The following is a 16,385-nucleotide window of genomic DNA, read 5'->3' as shown; positions in this document are numbered from 1 at the left end:
TAATCAAGATGGAGCAAACGCTGATTAGAGGGCCATACCCAGCCAACACACTAAAACGATGTGGCCCACCTTAATTCACAATCATCCAGCATACATCATACATCATCCAACATAGCCTTCTTAGTCAGTTAGTGGGTAAATTGTAGAAAACAAGAACAGTGTCTTTGCTTTGACGTGCCAACTATAAGTTTTAATCACTTCTGACTGCCAAGGAAATGTCAGGTATAATAACTCCTGCACTAATTTAAGGCATGTAAAGACCAGTCACAAAACAGCAATCAATTAACCTTCTCGTACGTGACCAATAAGAGGAAGCTGGATATATAGATATTCATACATATGTGTATATGTAAGAAAGTTTAGAATGCCAATAACCTTGACTCGTGGCCTCCATAAGCTGTTTGCAGCTGTTGCAGAAAGCAGACACTACTTAAGTAATGTTTGTATCAGCAGTGTGAAGACACAAGATGGCTAAATAATAGATATCCTTATCCTCATTTTCTAAGCATCCAGTCAGTTTAACGATATGTGGGTACAAGGTTTTACTAGCAAAGTTGAATAACGTTTATAAAGAAACATCAATGTATTAAATAAACATTCACATTTTAGCTATTAACAATATGCAGAGTGTTTTCCTTGTTTCCCATATGATCTAAGTCTGTGTACCTCCACAGATGAGCGTTTACCGGTTTGCCACCCACAATAGGTGCTGTACGCAGTGATCACATAATGGAAGGCTGGAGAGAGGCCCAGTTATCTTGGCATCTAAATGCACATGATTCAACAATTTGCTCTACAGGCTTTTGAGCTGCGGAAGAATATTTCTCACGTCTCGTATTTTCCTATGACATATTCCATATGGTATTTCTGCTATGCTTGCTTGTTATCCGTGGTGTACAGTGCAATCTACAGATTCAGCAGATAGAAGATCTTCTTGTTTTTCATATGATTGATTTTTTTTTAAATATAGGGATATATGTAGACATATTTGTGTATAGTGGATATTGGGATGTAATCCCTGCCCTGGTCTAGTGTCAAAGACCCGTCTTATTTTAAAACTGAATCGGAAAGCAGAACATTTCCCAGCATAAGGTTCTGAGTGGTATGTCTCTCTCTTCTACACTCGGATATTTAGGTTAATGCAAACAATTCCATATTTTTTTATACCGCCTAACTGTCGACTGACTCACAAAGTGGCACTGTGCATTTAAATAAAATGGGAATAACTGTGAAAGTTTACTTCTCAGCAGTGGCATGATTTCCCGTTTCTTCCCTGTCACAAGATCTCTCAGGGATATTAGTTGGCAGAATTGGTTGGAAGCCAAGGTTTGAGACCAATCAAGTGAAACTGATCTGGCAAATCTTGAGAGGGAAACTAAAATACCAAAAACATTTTCTGAAGTCTTATTCCATACAGCTTAACAATAGGGTTCATATAAGGGACAGCATGTTACCCTCTGTGTCTTACACTATTATAGAGCCACTACAAATGTGTTTAGCTATATATATATATATATGTATATATATATATATATATGTATATCACTTTATATTTGGAAAAGTTAAATAAAGGGTCTTATTTTCTCAATTTGTCTCTGTTTGTCCTGATAACAACAGTTTGATCCAATCAGTAGAGATATTGTACTGTTTATATTAATCTGATAACGCCAGCATTATATTTTTGTTATTATTAAAGACTGTTGGCCATTTAGCCCGCTGTGCCAGATGGCCAGGACTGCTGGGGATTATATATGAAACATGTTTTGCAAAGGGTACATTTGAGGGGGGGCAATAAATACCTATTTGCAATTTGCAACATAAGTTCAGTTGCAGTATTTTTACATACATTTGCAGAAAGTAATACATATTAACTTCTCCTTTATAGAATATATATATATAATATGCTGTGTTTAGTAATATCATGCATTTCTTTTGGATCACAGGTTTGTCTTTGGGTCATGTTAATTTGGAAATCATGGTGTTAATTTTTAATTCTGTTTAATCCATGGGACATACCTTTCCAAGACATATCATTTTACTAAGCTGGAACATTCTTAAGAAACCACTGCAACCGGACTCGAAAATTCACATTCTGCCGCTCCGGCCTTAACGCTGCGTATTTAAAATGGCCATATTGCCAACATCCTCGAACAATGTTTCTCATTGAACACTAAATATAAATTGTGCACATTATCAACTATAGCCACTAATTTAATCACCTACTCAGCCTTCAGCCTACCTTCCTACCCTACACTAGTTATTTATACAAGTAATTCACTTTTTATCCACACCCACAGAATACGAAGATACTGTATAAATTAATCAATAAATAATAATAAAAATAATGTATTTTAGCTGTAATGGTGGCTATTTAATAAAACAATCCCAATAAAAGATAATATATATTTGTCAGGTAATTTGGTTGCAAGTTACAGTTTCAACTTACCGACATCCCTATGAATTGAGAAAAGCCAACCCTAGCATATTTTTCCTGCAAGAATAGCTGAGTTGGCCCTGTATAAAACATCTGGTCAGGAGACTTAACGAGTTTCACTAATTTACCTTGTGTTTTTTGAAAACTGTAAACATCTGGAGACTTGTTATACACTGTATACATATAAAGAAGTTCAAATTATCAAGCCAGGTTATTTATTCTAGCCCATAGTCATGTGACACACCCAGAGGTTTTTGGTTGGAAAAAATGTTTACGCTACATGATTTCAATATTGTAAATTGATTGATATTAATCCATAGAATTAGCTAAAATCATTGAACATGCCCATTGAGTTTGCCTTCTTTTGCACTTTTAATTTGCACTTGGAAGCTATGGCAATATTTCACTACCAGCTGTTTCATCGAGATAGAGGAGGGGGGTGTTCACCCACATGGCCCAGAGCCCAAATATCTGGAAAATCCCATCGTTTAAGGATTAAGTTCCTTAAAACATAATAACAATTCCCAATCCGCGATAGTGTTATATCCTACTACAGGGCTGAAAAAGGAAAGATACATTTAACTGTACAGGGAAAGCAGTGATTAAACCTCTTTCCTTGTGGTGTGCTCAGAAGGTATCCTATAACTCACACTTCAAATCATCTAAGTTATGCAAGGGGAAAAGTTCAGGCTTTGCTGACCTTGTAAATAATGTGGGACGGTTACGTACAGCATGTCCTAATTTTCCCTTCAGTTGACCGAAGGGCTAGCACACAATAAAGAGACTTGAACTCTGATTTTGGAAACTATCTCTTCTATAAGTTACCTTCTGCCGATATTACTATTGCCTTGTCAATTAGGTAGTATACTAGGCTGCTTTATTACCAATGCAAGGCCATTTAGCAGGCTTGCACTCACCACCAATGATTAATATCAAGAATTCTATTGCATAACACAAGATGCTTTATCCTGTCCAATCCAATACTTCATGGTTTTAAAAATGTATATGGAAACAGTTTGCCCAAAGTAATTAAAAACAATATTTTTATTTCGTTTTTGGCCTGTGCACCCCACATACGAATTAGCGAAATTGGCAAATTTCATTAAAATTCATATGAATCCGAAAGCACAAGCATATTCATCACAACACACACATCATAACCAATGTATGCCTAATAAGATCAAAAGAAAACATCTAATCAACGTTAGTGCATGTCATTGCCAAAGCAAAAGCTCATAATAGCCAATGTGATACAGCTAGTAATGGGAATACTTTTTTTGTTTGCCGATGCTTTGTCTTTGCCTCTGTGTAAAAAGATTATGCTAAATTTTCTCTTGCAGTTTTTTTTAGTGTAGAAAGTATGTAAAAAGGTATACATTTAAGTTGCACTAATACACTGCACACCTCATTGAATTACTTAGTAGAAGCTGTTTTATTTAATTTATATTAATGTTGTTTTTTAAGGAGTTACAGTCTAGAATACTCGATTGCTATATTTGGTTTAATGAGGAGGTTGAATCACCTGTGATGCATTTTTAACAGTAACACCAGTTGAGGTTTACATTGGTCCTTCCTTACATGCTGCAAGTAATACAACTCATCGGGCAGCTTCCTCCACAACACTGGGCCAAATAAGAGTCAAACAAGAGGCAATTTATTGCCTCTTTACTAAATTACTTTTTTCTGTTTTATGCCATTGCTGTTTTTGATAACAACCATACCCTACCCGATGCTAAGAAGAATCATAGTCCTTCTGCAATGCCAAAGCTAAATATTGCTGTTCACCACACTTCCACTTTAAAAATAGATTGGTATGTACTGCAGCCTCGTGTTAGGCCAAGTAGTGATTTCACCAGAATAATTCTGCTGTATCCATATCTTAATATAGAAATTTACATAAAATGCATACCCTACCCTACACCATGATGGACACCTAAGCACCATCCTTAACAGAAAGGGAGTTGTTGGGAAACACTGGCTCCCAGGGTTGCTCTGAAGCGGACAATTCGCGTAAATGGCACCCAGGCACCCAGTAATTACATGATGAAACCAGATCCACCACCCCATAGGCATACTGCTAGGCTGGTAATTCAGGCCATATTTCCTCATGCCCAAGTGTGTTGTAGTGTATGTTGTTAGCAAGACTATATGTTAGTATTTGGTGTTAGCATGTGTGTGGGATGTTATTGTGAGTTTGTTTGTCAGCGTATGCTGTTGCAGTGTCAGGGGTGAGCCTAGGGTTAGTGATGCCTTGGAAAGGAAGAAGATGAGCAGGCAAAAGAATGCGTATGTAGAGTGAGTGGGTGTTGGAGCGAGTTTGCATGTTAGTATGTATATGTATTAATTATAGGAAGCCCTGACAAAATATTGCACCCAGGCAATTCTAGGCTTGCCCCTGTTCTTGTGAACAAGGTGTGCTTATGAGAGGATATTAAGGTGGCGTGATGGATGGAGAAATGAACAATGGGATGGATATCAGGCGGGCTTATGGCAGACATGGGGGCCCAGGCATTGGCACCAACATTTCTGATGACGGCCCTGGACGTATCTGCCAGGTTTCTGTTTGATTGTCCTAATTTGGGAAAGGGCGCTGCCTAACTGCCCAGACTGCCTAATAATAGTTGATAAAACATATCAGGATAAAACATATCATGATCATCCAAGCCAAAGTGCATACAAGGCTGGTTCAGAACTGTCAACGTTATGTCTCTCCCCAACAGCAAACACGTTAACGTTTCCATAAATGGTCAGACGGAATGTTGTACTAGAGCTCAATTGTAAGAACATCAGTTCTCAAAATGTCATACCAGCCCCTGATGACACTCAAGGGGTTAAGGCTTCCATGCAATGTTGACATACATACATACATACATTTATAAAAAGCAACAGGATCTTCTAGCGAGATGTACTCCCAATTAAATGAGTACAGCGTGTTCTGTTAATTGAAAATAAACCTAACTTCACAGAGTGCAGCGCCCTTTGTGCTTTTTATCTTTATTGCCATGGAGTCACACAAACTCTGTTGGTGCCAGAACCTACCACACTTCTATACCAGCAGCTGCCATGTGGCTGCTTTAACCCAATTACAGTGAAATTATCCAGAGCCTAATTAACTACCATTACCAAATTTGCAATTTATACAGGGTCTATACTCTTGGTAAGAATTACTTCCATGTCAATACATATCGCTGAAGGTGTTTGTGGGTTCAGATATGTGTATCTAGATATAACATGGTTGGATTCACTGCTCAAAAACTCACATGTCATTTGTGCCACACCGTCAAGTCCAATAATGTAATGTACAAATATACTTGTATATTATATAAATATAATGTTTCCATGCACAGGAGCAGCATATTTACTATAGAGATTTAAGGTATGCTCAAACATGCATGAATACAGCAATGTGATTGTGTGTTTATTTATACATACATTATATTTATATACAATGTTATATTCTTAATGTGGACATGTTCTTAAAAGTTTTAAAAGTGCCGTGTTGGCGATCACGGATCCATCTTAAAATGTCGTCTTTGCCCAGATATTGTTGACATACCATTAAATGTTGCAACCTAATGGCATTCAACCGAAATGTAGTAATAAACCCACATGTTACTTTATGTAAACTACAGGGCATCCTGAGACTGAACTACATTGTTTTTTTGCATTCAATAAATGTGTCATCTGGTGAAAAACATTGTACCATTTATGTTTACACAAACAATGATCAGGAACCAACATGGAATGAATATATTCATGTAAGTATTCTTTATTTTTTCCTAGATATTCTTCTAGTTTTAATGTGTTAGTATACAATTTCTGTATCTCTTTCCTACCTTTGATGAGCTCTTGGGCGATGATGCTAATTTTCGGTCAATCTAGAAAAATAATAAAAAATAAAATATCACCTTTGCATCTAACTATAAACATTGCCATAACAACTGAAGACACAAATCCATGAAGTTTACTGTTTATAAAAATGCTTTCTAATGGCTTTCATACTTGCCCAAGATCAACAATGTTTTCATTTGTTGGAAAACCAGAATGTAATCATATATTCTGCTAACTCTTCAGAATTAACCATGCCCACTACTCTTTAGCAAGCTTCTGTTGTAATGCAGCCCTAGCAATACAGCTAAATGTACACTAATTAATTGTTTGTAATTCAGCCAAAATTACAGCAATTTAAATTAGGGAAAACATTAAACCTTACAGAGAATGAAATCAAACACAGTAAATCTTATAGTTAAATAATATGGCAAGAAAGGAGGAAAGTTGCACAAATAACTTAGGCAGCAATTTTCAAATTAAATTGTTACAGATTCTGAAGATGCCAGGTAGCTAAATCAGTGCCATATTCACAATATGCAATCAAGAAGGGGATCATAAAGGCCCATGGAGGCAGGATTAGGAAATCACAGATGGGTATGATATATATTTATATATATATATATATATATATATATATATATATATATATATATATATATACTCTTTCAACATTAACACCTAAAAATCAACAAATGTTCTATGTAAAAAATATGAAAAGTATATTAAATGGTATAGCTTGGAAGAATGACAAGAAAGAGTGGCTATGATAGTAACACTTAAATGCACAAAGGGATTCATGAAGGTACAACTTGGAAGTATACTTTAAAGAACGAGAAGTACAAAACATGAGGACAAATAGGGTTAAAACAATAGGTCGTAGTCTTGTGGACTTATATTCATACAAATTGTGAATTGACCAGATTTTGCTAAATTCTGTGATTTGTATGAAGCCCCGAAAATGAGGCCAGACCCCTAAGAATTGGATGAAAACAAAGCAAAAAGCTGTGAGCAAAGAGCACATTCACTCACACTCTATTACACTCTCTATCTCATGCCCTCATTCTCCTGCACTCTCTCTTATGCTCTCTAAATATCTGTCGACTACTTCCACATCTACGTCTATCTACTTCTGTCTTCTCCCTTCTCTCTTCAATCTGCTATCTTCATCCACATCTTTACAGACATAACCAGGTGGGAATCTCCTCTAAAATGGCAGCGTTTGCAGTGACCTACTCTCCCTTATCCTCCAATCCGGGGAGAGGACATCACTGAAAGCACCGTCATTTTGCCCTATCTTGACAATGCTTGCGGTGACATCCTCTCCCCTCAGTTCATGTGACCACAAGCACCATCATTTTGGTGGAAGTGCCAGCCGGGTTATGTCCGTGGATGAAGATAGACGATAGCATAGAGAAGGGAGACGATAGAAGATATGGAAGCGGAATTGATCAGCAAATAAGGTAGGGAAACATTTAGAGAGCGCAACAAGAATGAGTGTGAGACAGTGAGAGTGAATGTGGGCACCGAGCAACAAATTTCATTCCCAAATCAAAAATGCCACTGAATTTTCAGCCGAACCGAATGAGCAGGGAACAAAATTCATTGCCTGAAAATGCAAATGCGTCAAATACCTTCCCAAATTTGTGTTTAATGGAATATGGGGATTTCAGAATACTTGAGATAGGAATAGTGGAATCTTGCATCTTGGGAAAGGCTGTGGAACAAATCAAGTTTAATTTTAAAGGTAAAAGGTACTAATCACAGCACAATGTCTTCCTTTGGTTTTTAATTCCTTTCAGGGTTTAATTGTTATTATTATATCTACAAATATTTGAGTTTCTTACTACTCTGCATTTCATGCAGCCAAAAAGGGCAGAAGAGAAGGCCTTACAAACCATTTCTAGGTAAAACGATGACCTGTTTTATTTATAGCTCTGCACTTTATGGTAGAAACATTCAAGAGGATTAGTTAAGAGGTGGGTAGGGTTGCAATGATTTCTGACTATGTGCTATTTACTCAACAATGCTCCTGACTGAGGACAATATTAAGAGTAATTCAGTGAGTGGGACATCATTTTCAACTATTTAAAAATATATATTATTAAACCATCTAGTCCCTGTACAATATACAATATATACAATGGGAATTACTTTGTATCAGGTTGTTATTTCTTCTGCCGGCAACAGATTTTACTATCTTTAAAGACTTTAACGTGTGACATACTTGTGAATGTATACAAGCTATTAACAAACATATATTTTAGTGCTAATGTGTCCTTTTCTTATAATCGAGCAAATACGGTAATATGAGTTTATGGAATAGCTGAACTTGATGGACTATATGACTAATTAACTATGTAACTCTGACCTGGATTAAAGATAGGGCACAAATAACTCTTTTTTGCTCACAGCCCCACAGACCTAGAGCCACCAAAGTTTGCTTTCCAGAATTTGTTCCATGGCATCTATAAAGACACGGGTGTTCTGGTGTTTTATTTCTTTAATTTCTCACTGGGTTGTTTAATTTCTTTAATTTCTCACCAACCGTATAAGGATTTGGTACAGCACAAATACAGCAATAAATATTCACTGTAAATGATGTTGGCATTTTATCTGACGCTTCCGGTAGAACTAAGAGAGTTTTCACACAGGCAGGTCATAGGCAGAACGTCCTGAACCTGTGATTAACTTGTCAGGGCTTATAAAATATTCTCTGTTACCTTCAATTCCCCTGCTCCTGGTTTTTGTTCTTCGCATATAGGATATTCTTTTCTAAGGCCACTTACATGTCATGTGACACAAAAGCAGTCACTGCTAGGTTGTTGCCAGATAAACTGAAGAGCTCTTGTGTTATTTTTATGTGATCACATTTTGATAATAAAATGAGAGATCTGCTGAGGTTTATTTGTTTACCAGATTAGAGAATCCAATTGTTTTCCTTAAGTGGAACAACACCTTTAAAAGCAGAAAGTGCTGTACTGACCCAAGTATACATATAACATATGTGTTTTTAAACCCTTCAGTGGTGATGTGGCCCAACTTGAGACCAATTAGCAGAGTTCCTCTTTGACTCATACTCAAGAGACTATCTTTGGGGTGAATTCAAAACTTCTATGGAGTGTATTCACCAAACCAAGAGTTTGCAGAAGAGTCTCAGCAGCACTACTACTTGATATCACTATGCATTACAAATGGCCATCTACAACCCGGGGGCTGCAAGCTTATTTTTAGTCCCCCTTCACGTCAACATGAAAACTCTCATAAGTGGGGAGGGACCCCTCAAACATTGAATTTGTAAAGACCTTAACTGTTGTAAAGTCCAAAGAGTTTTACCATAGCTAACAAGGGGTTCATTAATTTTCAGAACCTCAGAGGCCTCTTCTTCAGATGCAGAGTTCAAAACTAATGTTTTGAGTTAAAAATCAAAACCACGTAGGTCAACATACAATCAACAAAATTTCTGCCTGGCAAATGAAAAATGGAATGTAAAAAAAAGAGAGAAAGAGAAAGAGAGAGAAGAACGAGGGGACCCATGACCCTCTATAAAGCAATGGGGAGGGCTGTGAGTGCCCATGTATAGTTCTGATATAAACATTAACTCTTCGGGGAGGCATGCTGCAGTTGAGCTCACTACCAGTCAAGTGCGAATCCAAAAATATTCTAGCCATCTTGATAATTTCATCTTGTTATTTTGTCTCTAACAGTACATGTATAATTCATGTATGTATTGGTTAAAATTAACATGTTCATTTCATCTCAGGTATTAATAAAACAGTTAAAATCACAAATAAGCAGCTACCATCACCATAGGTTCAGAACAAGCCCCAGCATTTTGTTTCGAACAACGTTCAGTGTGTTATTAAACAGTAACAGTGAAAAGATCAAGGTCTGTAAAAATGACAAATATATGTCAGTTTATATGCAACACAAACAGATCCATTGCCTCTAACATGAAGGTACCCAATGGTGGACGGTTACCATGGAAACTCTCGACAACTACATGTTTTACCATGGCAACCAGGCCTCCCTGGAATATTAATGACTGCCTATGGCAACAGGAAGTTAGTGCAGGGATGTCAAGGGACCAAATAACTCATGCATCATTTATACAACGTCTCTATAATACAGGTGAAGGCAAAGCCTTTAAAGCATTCTTAGGATTTTCCTGTAAAACCATAACACTTTTCATCCAATTGTGCAGCAGGAAGGAAAGAAAAAGCAAATGAAGTGTTTTATTATATATCCAACAGCTCCATAATAGTTAAATGGGTGTAAAATGGCAAAAACTCTAAGCAGCCATCTGATAGCAGATGTAAGAAGAAACTGTTCTGCATAATAATCCATTTCACAACCTGTGGCCACGGCCTTCTGGGCACCATCTCACCCTTTTAGATATATTTGTTAGAATATTGTAAAAATGTAATTTGTACTAAAATGTAGTCATTTCTTGGCATCGGTGGCGTACACAAGGGGGGGGTGTTGGTCGTAGAAGTGGCCACCACCTGCAGTCAGTCCATGGGTAGGAATAACACGTTGGGTTATACTGGAGAGGCACACAATACAACTGAGGTGATAATTTATTGAAGTTATCAAATGTTTGTTGAGAATCTTTGTTGAGACCACATGTAAAACTGAGAGCAGCCTGCAGGTTGAAACGAGGGTGTAGAAGGCATGGCCTGAAACCCCTCCCCCCATGCAGTCAGATAGGGCAACGCGGGAGTAAGACCCGGTTCATATGATATTTTTTTAAACAAGAACCAATGCAACTTCCTAGTGATTTTTACTGGATAAGAACTCAAATGCAGCAATGGACAACTTTAAATGTACATGTATTGCTTTCCTTATGTACATATCTGGGAATGCTCCAGGGATGACCGACCTGCTTCCCCAAGTCTTCAGGTCGGTTTCTTTTCTCTCTGGGTAAAAGAGTGGCATTTGGTCACAACCACTAACAGCCCAATTCCTTCCCACGCTCCACTTAATAAAGTCTGGGAGTAGTCTCACCCCTCTGTGCTATTAGCCCGCTCCTACTGTAAATCAATCCCTCAGACGATGGAGAAGTTCCTAGGTATGAGATTATATATATATATATATATATATATATATATATATATATATATATTTAAATGAGGCATGGTAGCAGGGTATAAAGAGCTATGAACAGCTAATTAGATAAATAAATCATAAATCTGAAGTGTACGAAACTGAAAGTATTTGTTGACGTTAACATAACAACTCCTGAAAACAGCTTGACCCACACACAGCAGGAGACAACTAAATAAAACACTAATTAACGATAGAAGACATTATCTATGCCAATTTTGGTTCCTGCCATGACACATAAACTTCCTACTGTATTGCCTATGTTGTAAAGCAATACTCAACAAAGCAGAGCGGTAGACAGATTGAACAAACTCTCTGTAGATCTTCTTTTCCAACCTTGACATTAATTTACTGGGTAATTTTCCAACAGCTTAATAAAGAGCTTTAATGGAACAACAACCACAGTTTTTTTAATTGCTACAGTATCTGTACCTAATCTGAAAACTAACTGGCCACACATGTCTAAGATGAATATGAAAATTGGACCCCAGGTGAAACTTTAACAATTCATTAATTATGACCAGTTCATGATGTGGCTTGATTTAGGGCCCATTCAAAAAATAAAAGTTATATATATATCTCTATCCTTTAGCTGTTGTATATCAAAAGATCTTGTTGACACTATTGAAAACAATTAATGCAAAACAATTGCAATTAGTGCTGGGTAGGGGTATGTGCGGAACTTAGCTGTCTGAGATACGGCTAGTTTAGGTAGCACTAGCACAAGTGCAGGACTCACCCAAGGGCTGGATCCCTGATGAGTGGCAAGCAATGTGTGCACCATGCAAGCGATGTTAAATTGGTTGCTATGCCTATGTCAGTAGTCTCAGGGACCCCAGCCAGTCATCAACTTCACATCAGTTAGCAAGTATAAGCTAACATGTTTTATCAGTGGATTCATTTGTTTTTGTTAAAGTCCTTCTGAATACAACAGGCACACCTTTGTTATTTGATCTGCTCTCAAGAAGATCATTTAGACTTTGTAGAGAACGCTGTTGAATCTAAGGCAACGGTCATCATCACAACACATCATCCAAAGTTACCCTTATTGCATAACCCTGAAAAATGTGTTCTAACCCTAATGGTGGCTAATGGTAGAAGGTGGGGGGATGACTAAGTAGTCAAAGCTCACTTAGCTACCAAATGGGTCACATCTAAAAAGAGCTATTATGGAGTGCTATCTCTGCTGTACAGAATAGCCTAATAGGTTCAAAAGACATGACCTAGTAACCTAGAAATATAAAGAATCATACAAACCACATTTTTGTCCCTTTGGAATGGTTGTCCCTTTGGAACTCAAATGGTTAGTCAATTGCACCCAAGCATTTTTCCAAGGGGATGAATTGTGTATCAATATAGAGAGTCCTAGCAACATGTAAAATGACTTGCTGAAAAAAGGCCATAACGACAGTGCTAGCATAATAACAATAACTGTATTATTGCCATAGCAACCACCAATCAGATGTTTTGAGAATGTGACAGAAATAATAGAGAAGTGACACGTTTTATTCATTCCTCTAGAAGAGGCCATGCACAATTGAAGAATTTTATAGCAATATCTGTTTCCATAGAGACAAATACGACATTTTTTGCAGCGTTTTGGAAGAGACATGACCCTCTCTGCACGATGCTTCCTGTGAAAACACATCAAGGCGGTACAAAGAGGACTCATGAAATGTATCACTTCAGAACGCTAGCCTGTTATTAGTTCAATTTGGAGCTCTTAACGTGTTCTAGGCAGAAGACAAGCAGAACCTTAACTCTTGCATTTCACATGAGCGAGCCATCATCCTCATGCAGAGGGAGGTGTTAATGCCCTTGAAATATCCAAAGAGAAATGCTATGGTAGATGTAGCTGTACTTAAGAACCATTAAGGGCATGATTTAAGTATTGTTATTAGTGAATCCTGTTAGTACTATGTAGCACATTAAAATGTTCAGCTCCGCCAGGCTCTTTGTAATAGCCAAGGCAGAACCACAAGCTGTTGCAGAGAGAATGCTTGCTGCGTCTCATTTTAGTAAAAACATTTGGTTTTCCATTTGGAACTCAAATGGTTAGTTTGGCTGATGCCACCTGCAGCACATCCCACTTTGCTAAACCTGAAGTTAAGAAGTGCCTGAAATCAATACTGATCCAAACTTTACTTCCATCAAAAGCAGACCCTAAACAATGATGACCATACACATTTATAACACCACAGTTTAAAGAGACAGCCCTCAAAAACCAAGTATGTCTGTTTAGGAGAGGGAATCACTTTTTGAGAACCCTAATTTCCCTGTTTTTTTCCTAATGTCCCTCTTTTGTGAGATGTCAGATTGTTCTGTGGGCATGAGTGTATTACAATACTATACATACCAACTTAACCCTTCTCAGTGTGACAGTCCTAATGTTTGGACACTGTCCCGCACTGTCATTATATTTGCAAAACGGGACTGTGGGATCATTGTGGAGAAGCTCTGATCTTTACTCAATCACTATATTTGCTCATCCGTTCCCTACAGCAAAGCTAATGTTCCATCTTCAGATGCATGACTCATTGAATCAATAATTCTGAGCAGGTCTGTGTTTACTTATGATTTGGTAATTTGACCTAACTGAAAACATGAGGCTTTACTGACATCTGTTGGTAAAGATCTAGATTGCAATTTCAGTACAGATAAGTAAATATTAGTTTCCTTTTCAAACACTCCATGTACATAAAATGTGAAAGAAAATAGTGTAGAAACAGGACACAATTATGATCAACCATAACATTATTACAAGTGGATGGGATATATTAGACAACAAGTGAACATTTCGTCCTCAAAGTTGATGTGTTATAAGCAGGAAAAACTGGCAAGCGTAAGGATCTGAGCAACTTTGACAAGGGCTAAATTGTGATGGCTAGACGACTGGGTCAGAGCGTCTCCAAAACTGCTCTTGTGGGATGTTCCTGGTCTGCAATGGTCAGTACCTATCAAAAGTGGTTCAAGGAAGGAAAAGCGGTAAAACAGCGACAAGGTCATGGGCCGCCAAAGCTAATTGATGCACGTGGGGGACGAAGCCGAGCTACTGCAGCTCAAACTGCTGAAAAAGTTAATGCTGGCCCTGATAGAAAGGTGCCAGATCACACAGTGAATCGCAGTTTGTTGCGTATGGGGCTGCGTAGTCCCAGACCACTCAAAGTGCCCATGCTGACCCCTGTACAATGGGCACGTGAACATAAGAACTGGAGTACGGAGCAATGGAAGAACGTGGCCTGGCCTGATGAATCACATTTTCTTTTACATCACCTGGACGGCAGGATGCGTGTACGTTGTTTACCTGGAGATCACATGGCACCAGGATGCATTCATGGAGGTACGTGGATTCTCCACTCTCCTTCCGTGTATGTACTTGCGTATTCTTAATTGCAGGACTGTATGCTTACTCCAGCACTATTGTGCGTTATATTGTTTTTTACTATTTTGCATATATATTTTTTATTAATTTCTTCATTTTGAGTGCACCTTTGGTTAACTCTATGGGATTTGTTCAATTTCGATGGTTTTTTAATGGAGTTAACCGGCATTGGAAGTTTCTTTACAATACTCTGACAAGCATATCAGTGCCTCCCTGTATGTAATGGTGTGTAGTTTTAAAATAGTTTTAAACAATATTTTAAAGTGTTAAGTAAATTCATAACTTACATACCATGGTATGAATGCTTAGATTATGTTATAAATTATTGAATGAATAGGACAATTGGTATTCTATTTGTGTAAGAAATGATGCGTCAATGGGACTTACCCCTCTATTATACTATTCATGAGCCTTACTGTCCTTCATTGTCTAGAGATGTGGGCTCCAAGAACATGCAGGTGCATATTATGTCTTGTTCTATTCAGAACATGAGGGAATACATAGCCCTTTATTGTGTGTTTCTAAATATTTAATATAGAATGTTATGTTATTATAGTTACAATGCCCCATTTGTGGATTAAGCAGAAGATTTTATATATGAACAATGGAGTGTTGAACAGAAATGTAGTATAATAGGGAAAGTGCCATTGTAAATAATGTAAAAAAAAAGAAAATGTATTTTGTACCCAACTAAGCATTAATGGAAGACGGCTTCAATGGATGTTATCCTACCTCCCAACTGCTGGAATGGTCATGAAGGGACACATTTGTTTTATGAGGTGTTAAAGTTGTGGAGAAAACATCTCCCTTCGCCAGCAGATGGTTACATTTACAAGACAATACTTTAAAACTTTCTGCTATTGACACATAATGGCACAATCTAAAGTGTATCCTCACATCAAATATATCATGCTATGCTTCATGAAAAACAAAACAGATTCTTGGTATAATAACAGTAAACCGAAGAAAGAACTTGATAAGTTACAATAAAGATAGTAAGCGCAATCATAATGCAATAAATCTGTCTATGATGTGACTATATGATAGTTTTATAGAGTAGGATTCCATTATGTGCTGTCAGATTGATCAGAATCACAATTTTATTATTTGAAAGTCCCCAAGCAAATCATGCAACACCCTTATAACTCTTTATTAAATAAAAAAGGAGCACTAAAGTCTGTAGGCAAATAAGTATTATGACATTTCTATATCATTATATGCAAAACACATTGAAGGTGTTATACATTTATATAACAAAATATTTAAAACATTTTGAATATGACAGCAATAACTGGAATGTGCCCTTTCTGGCAGAAGATGTATTTGGAAAAAAAATATCAATGCATGTTTCCCCACTAAGGAATTAAAGGTATGCAAAAAATACGGCAAGACGAGTAAATTGTCATTGCCTCGGGCAAATATTTGGATCATGCAGAATGGCTGAACATGTGAAGAAATATAAAATGCAGTCTACAATTAATTAAAGACTTGCATAGTGTAGCCTGCATAGGAACTAGCAACCCATCCTAGTATGTTCCTACATTTACATCCTGAGAACTAACAAATCCCAAAACATAAAAAACACAATAAGATATCCCAGGGCACAGACTTTAAATAACATGGAAACCAATGGGT

The 16,385-nt window shown here is 37.3% G+C and overlaps 1 protein-coding gene across 1 annotated transcript in view; it reads right to left on the bottom strand.

Moving 5' to 3' along the window:
• Positions 1-16,385, bottom strand: part of ANK3 (ankyrin 3) — a 223,452-nt gene that overhangs the window by 192,759 nt on the left and 14,308 nt on the right. The window contains exon 2 of the mRNA XM_053450103.1: positions 6,271-6,312. Within this exon, the coding sequence (XP_053306078.1) occupies positions 6,271-6,312 (42 nt within the window). The remainder of the gene's footprint in view (positions 1-6,270; positions 6,313-16,385) is intronic.

This window comes from Spea bombifrons, chromosome 11 (genome assembly GCF_027358695.1).
Source record: "Spea bombifrons isolate aSpeBom1 chromosome 11, aSpeBom1.2.pri, whole genome shotgun sequence".
Taxonomy (NCBI): domain Eukaryota; kingdom Metazoa; phylum Chordata; class Amphibia; order Anura; family Pelobatidae; genus Spea; species Spea bombifrons.
The sequence above is the reverse complement of the archived record's forward strand: the minus strand, read 5'-3'. Positions and strand labels throughout refer to the sequence as shown.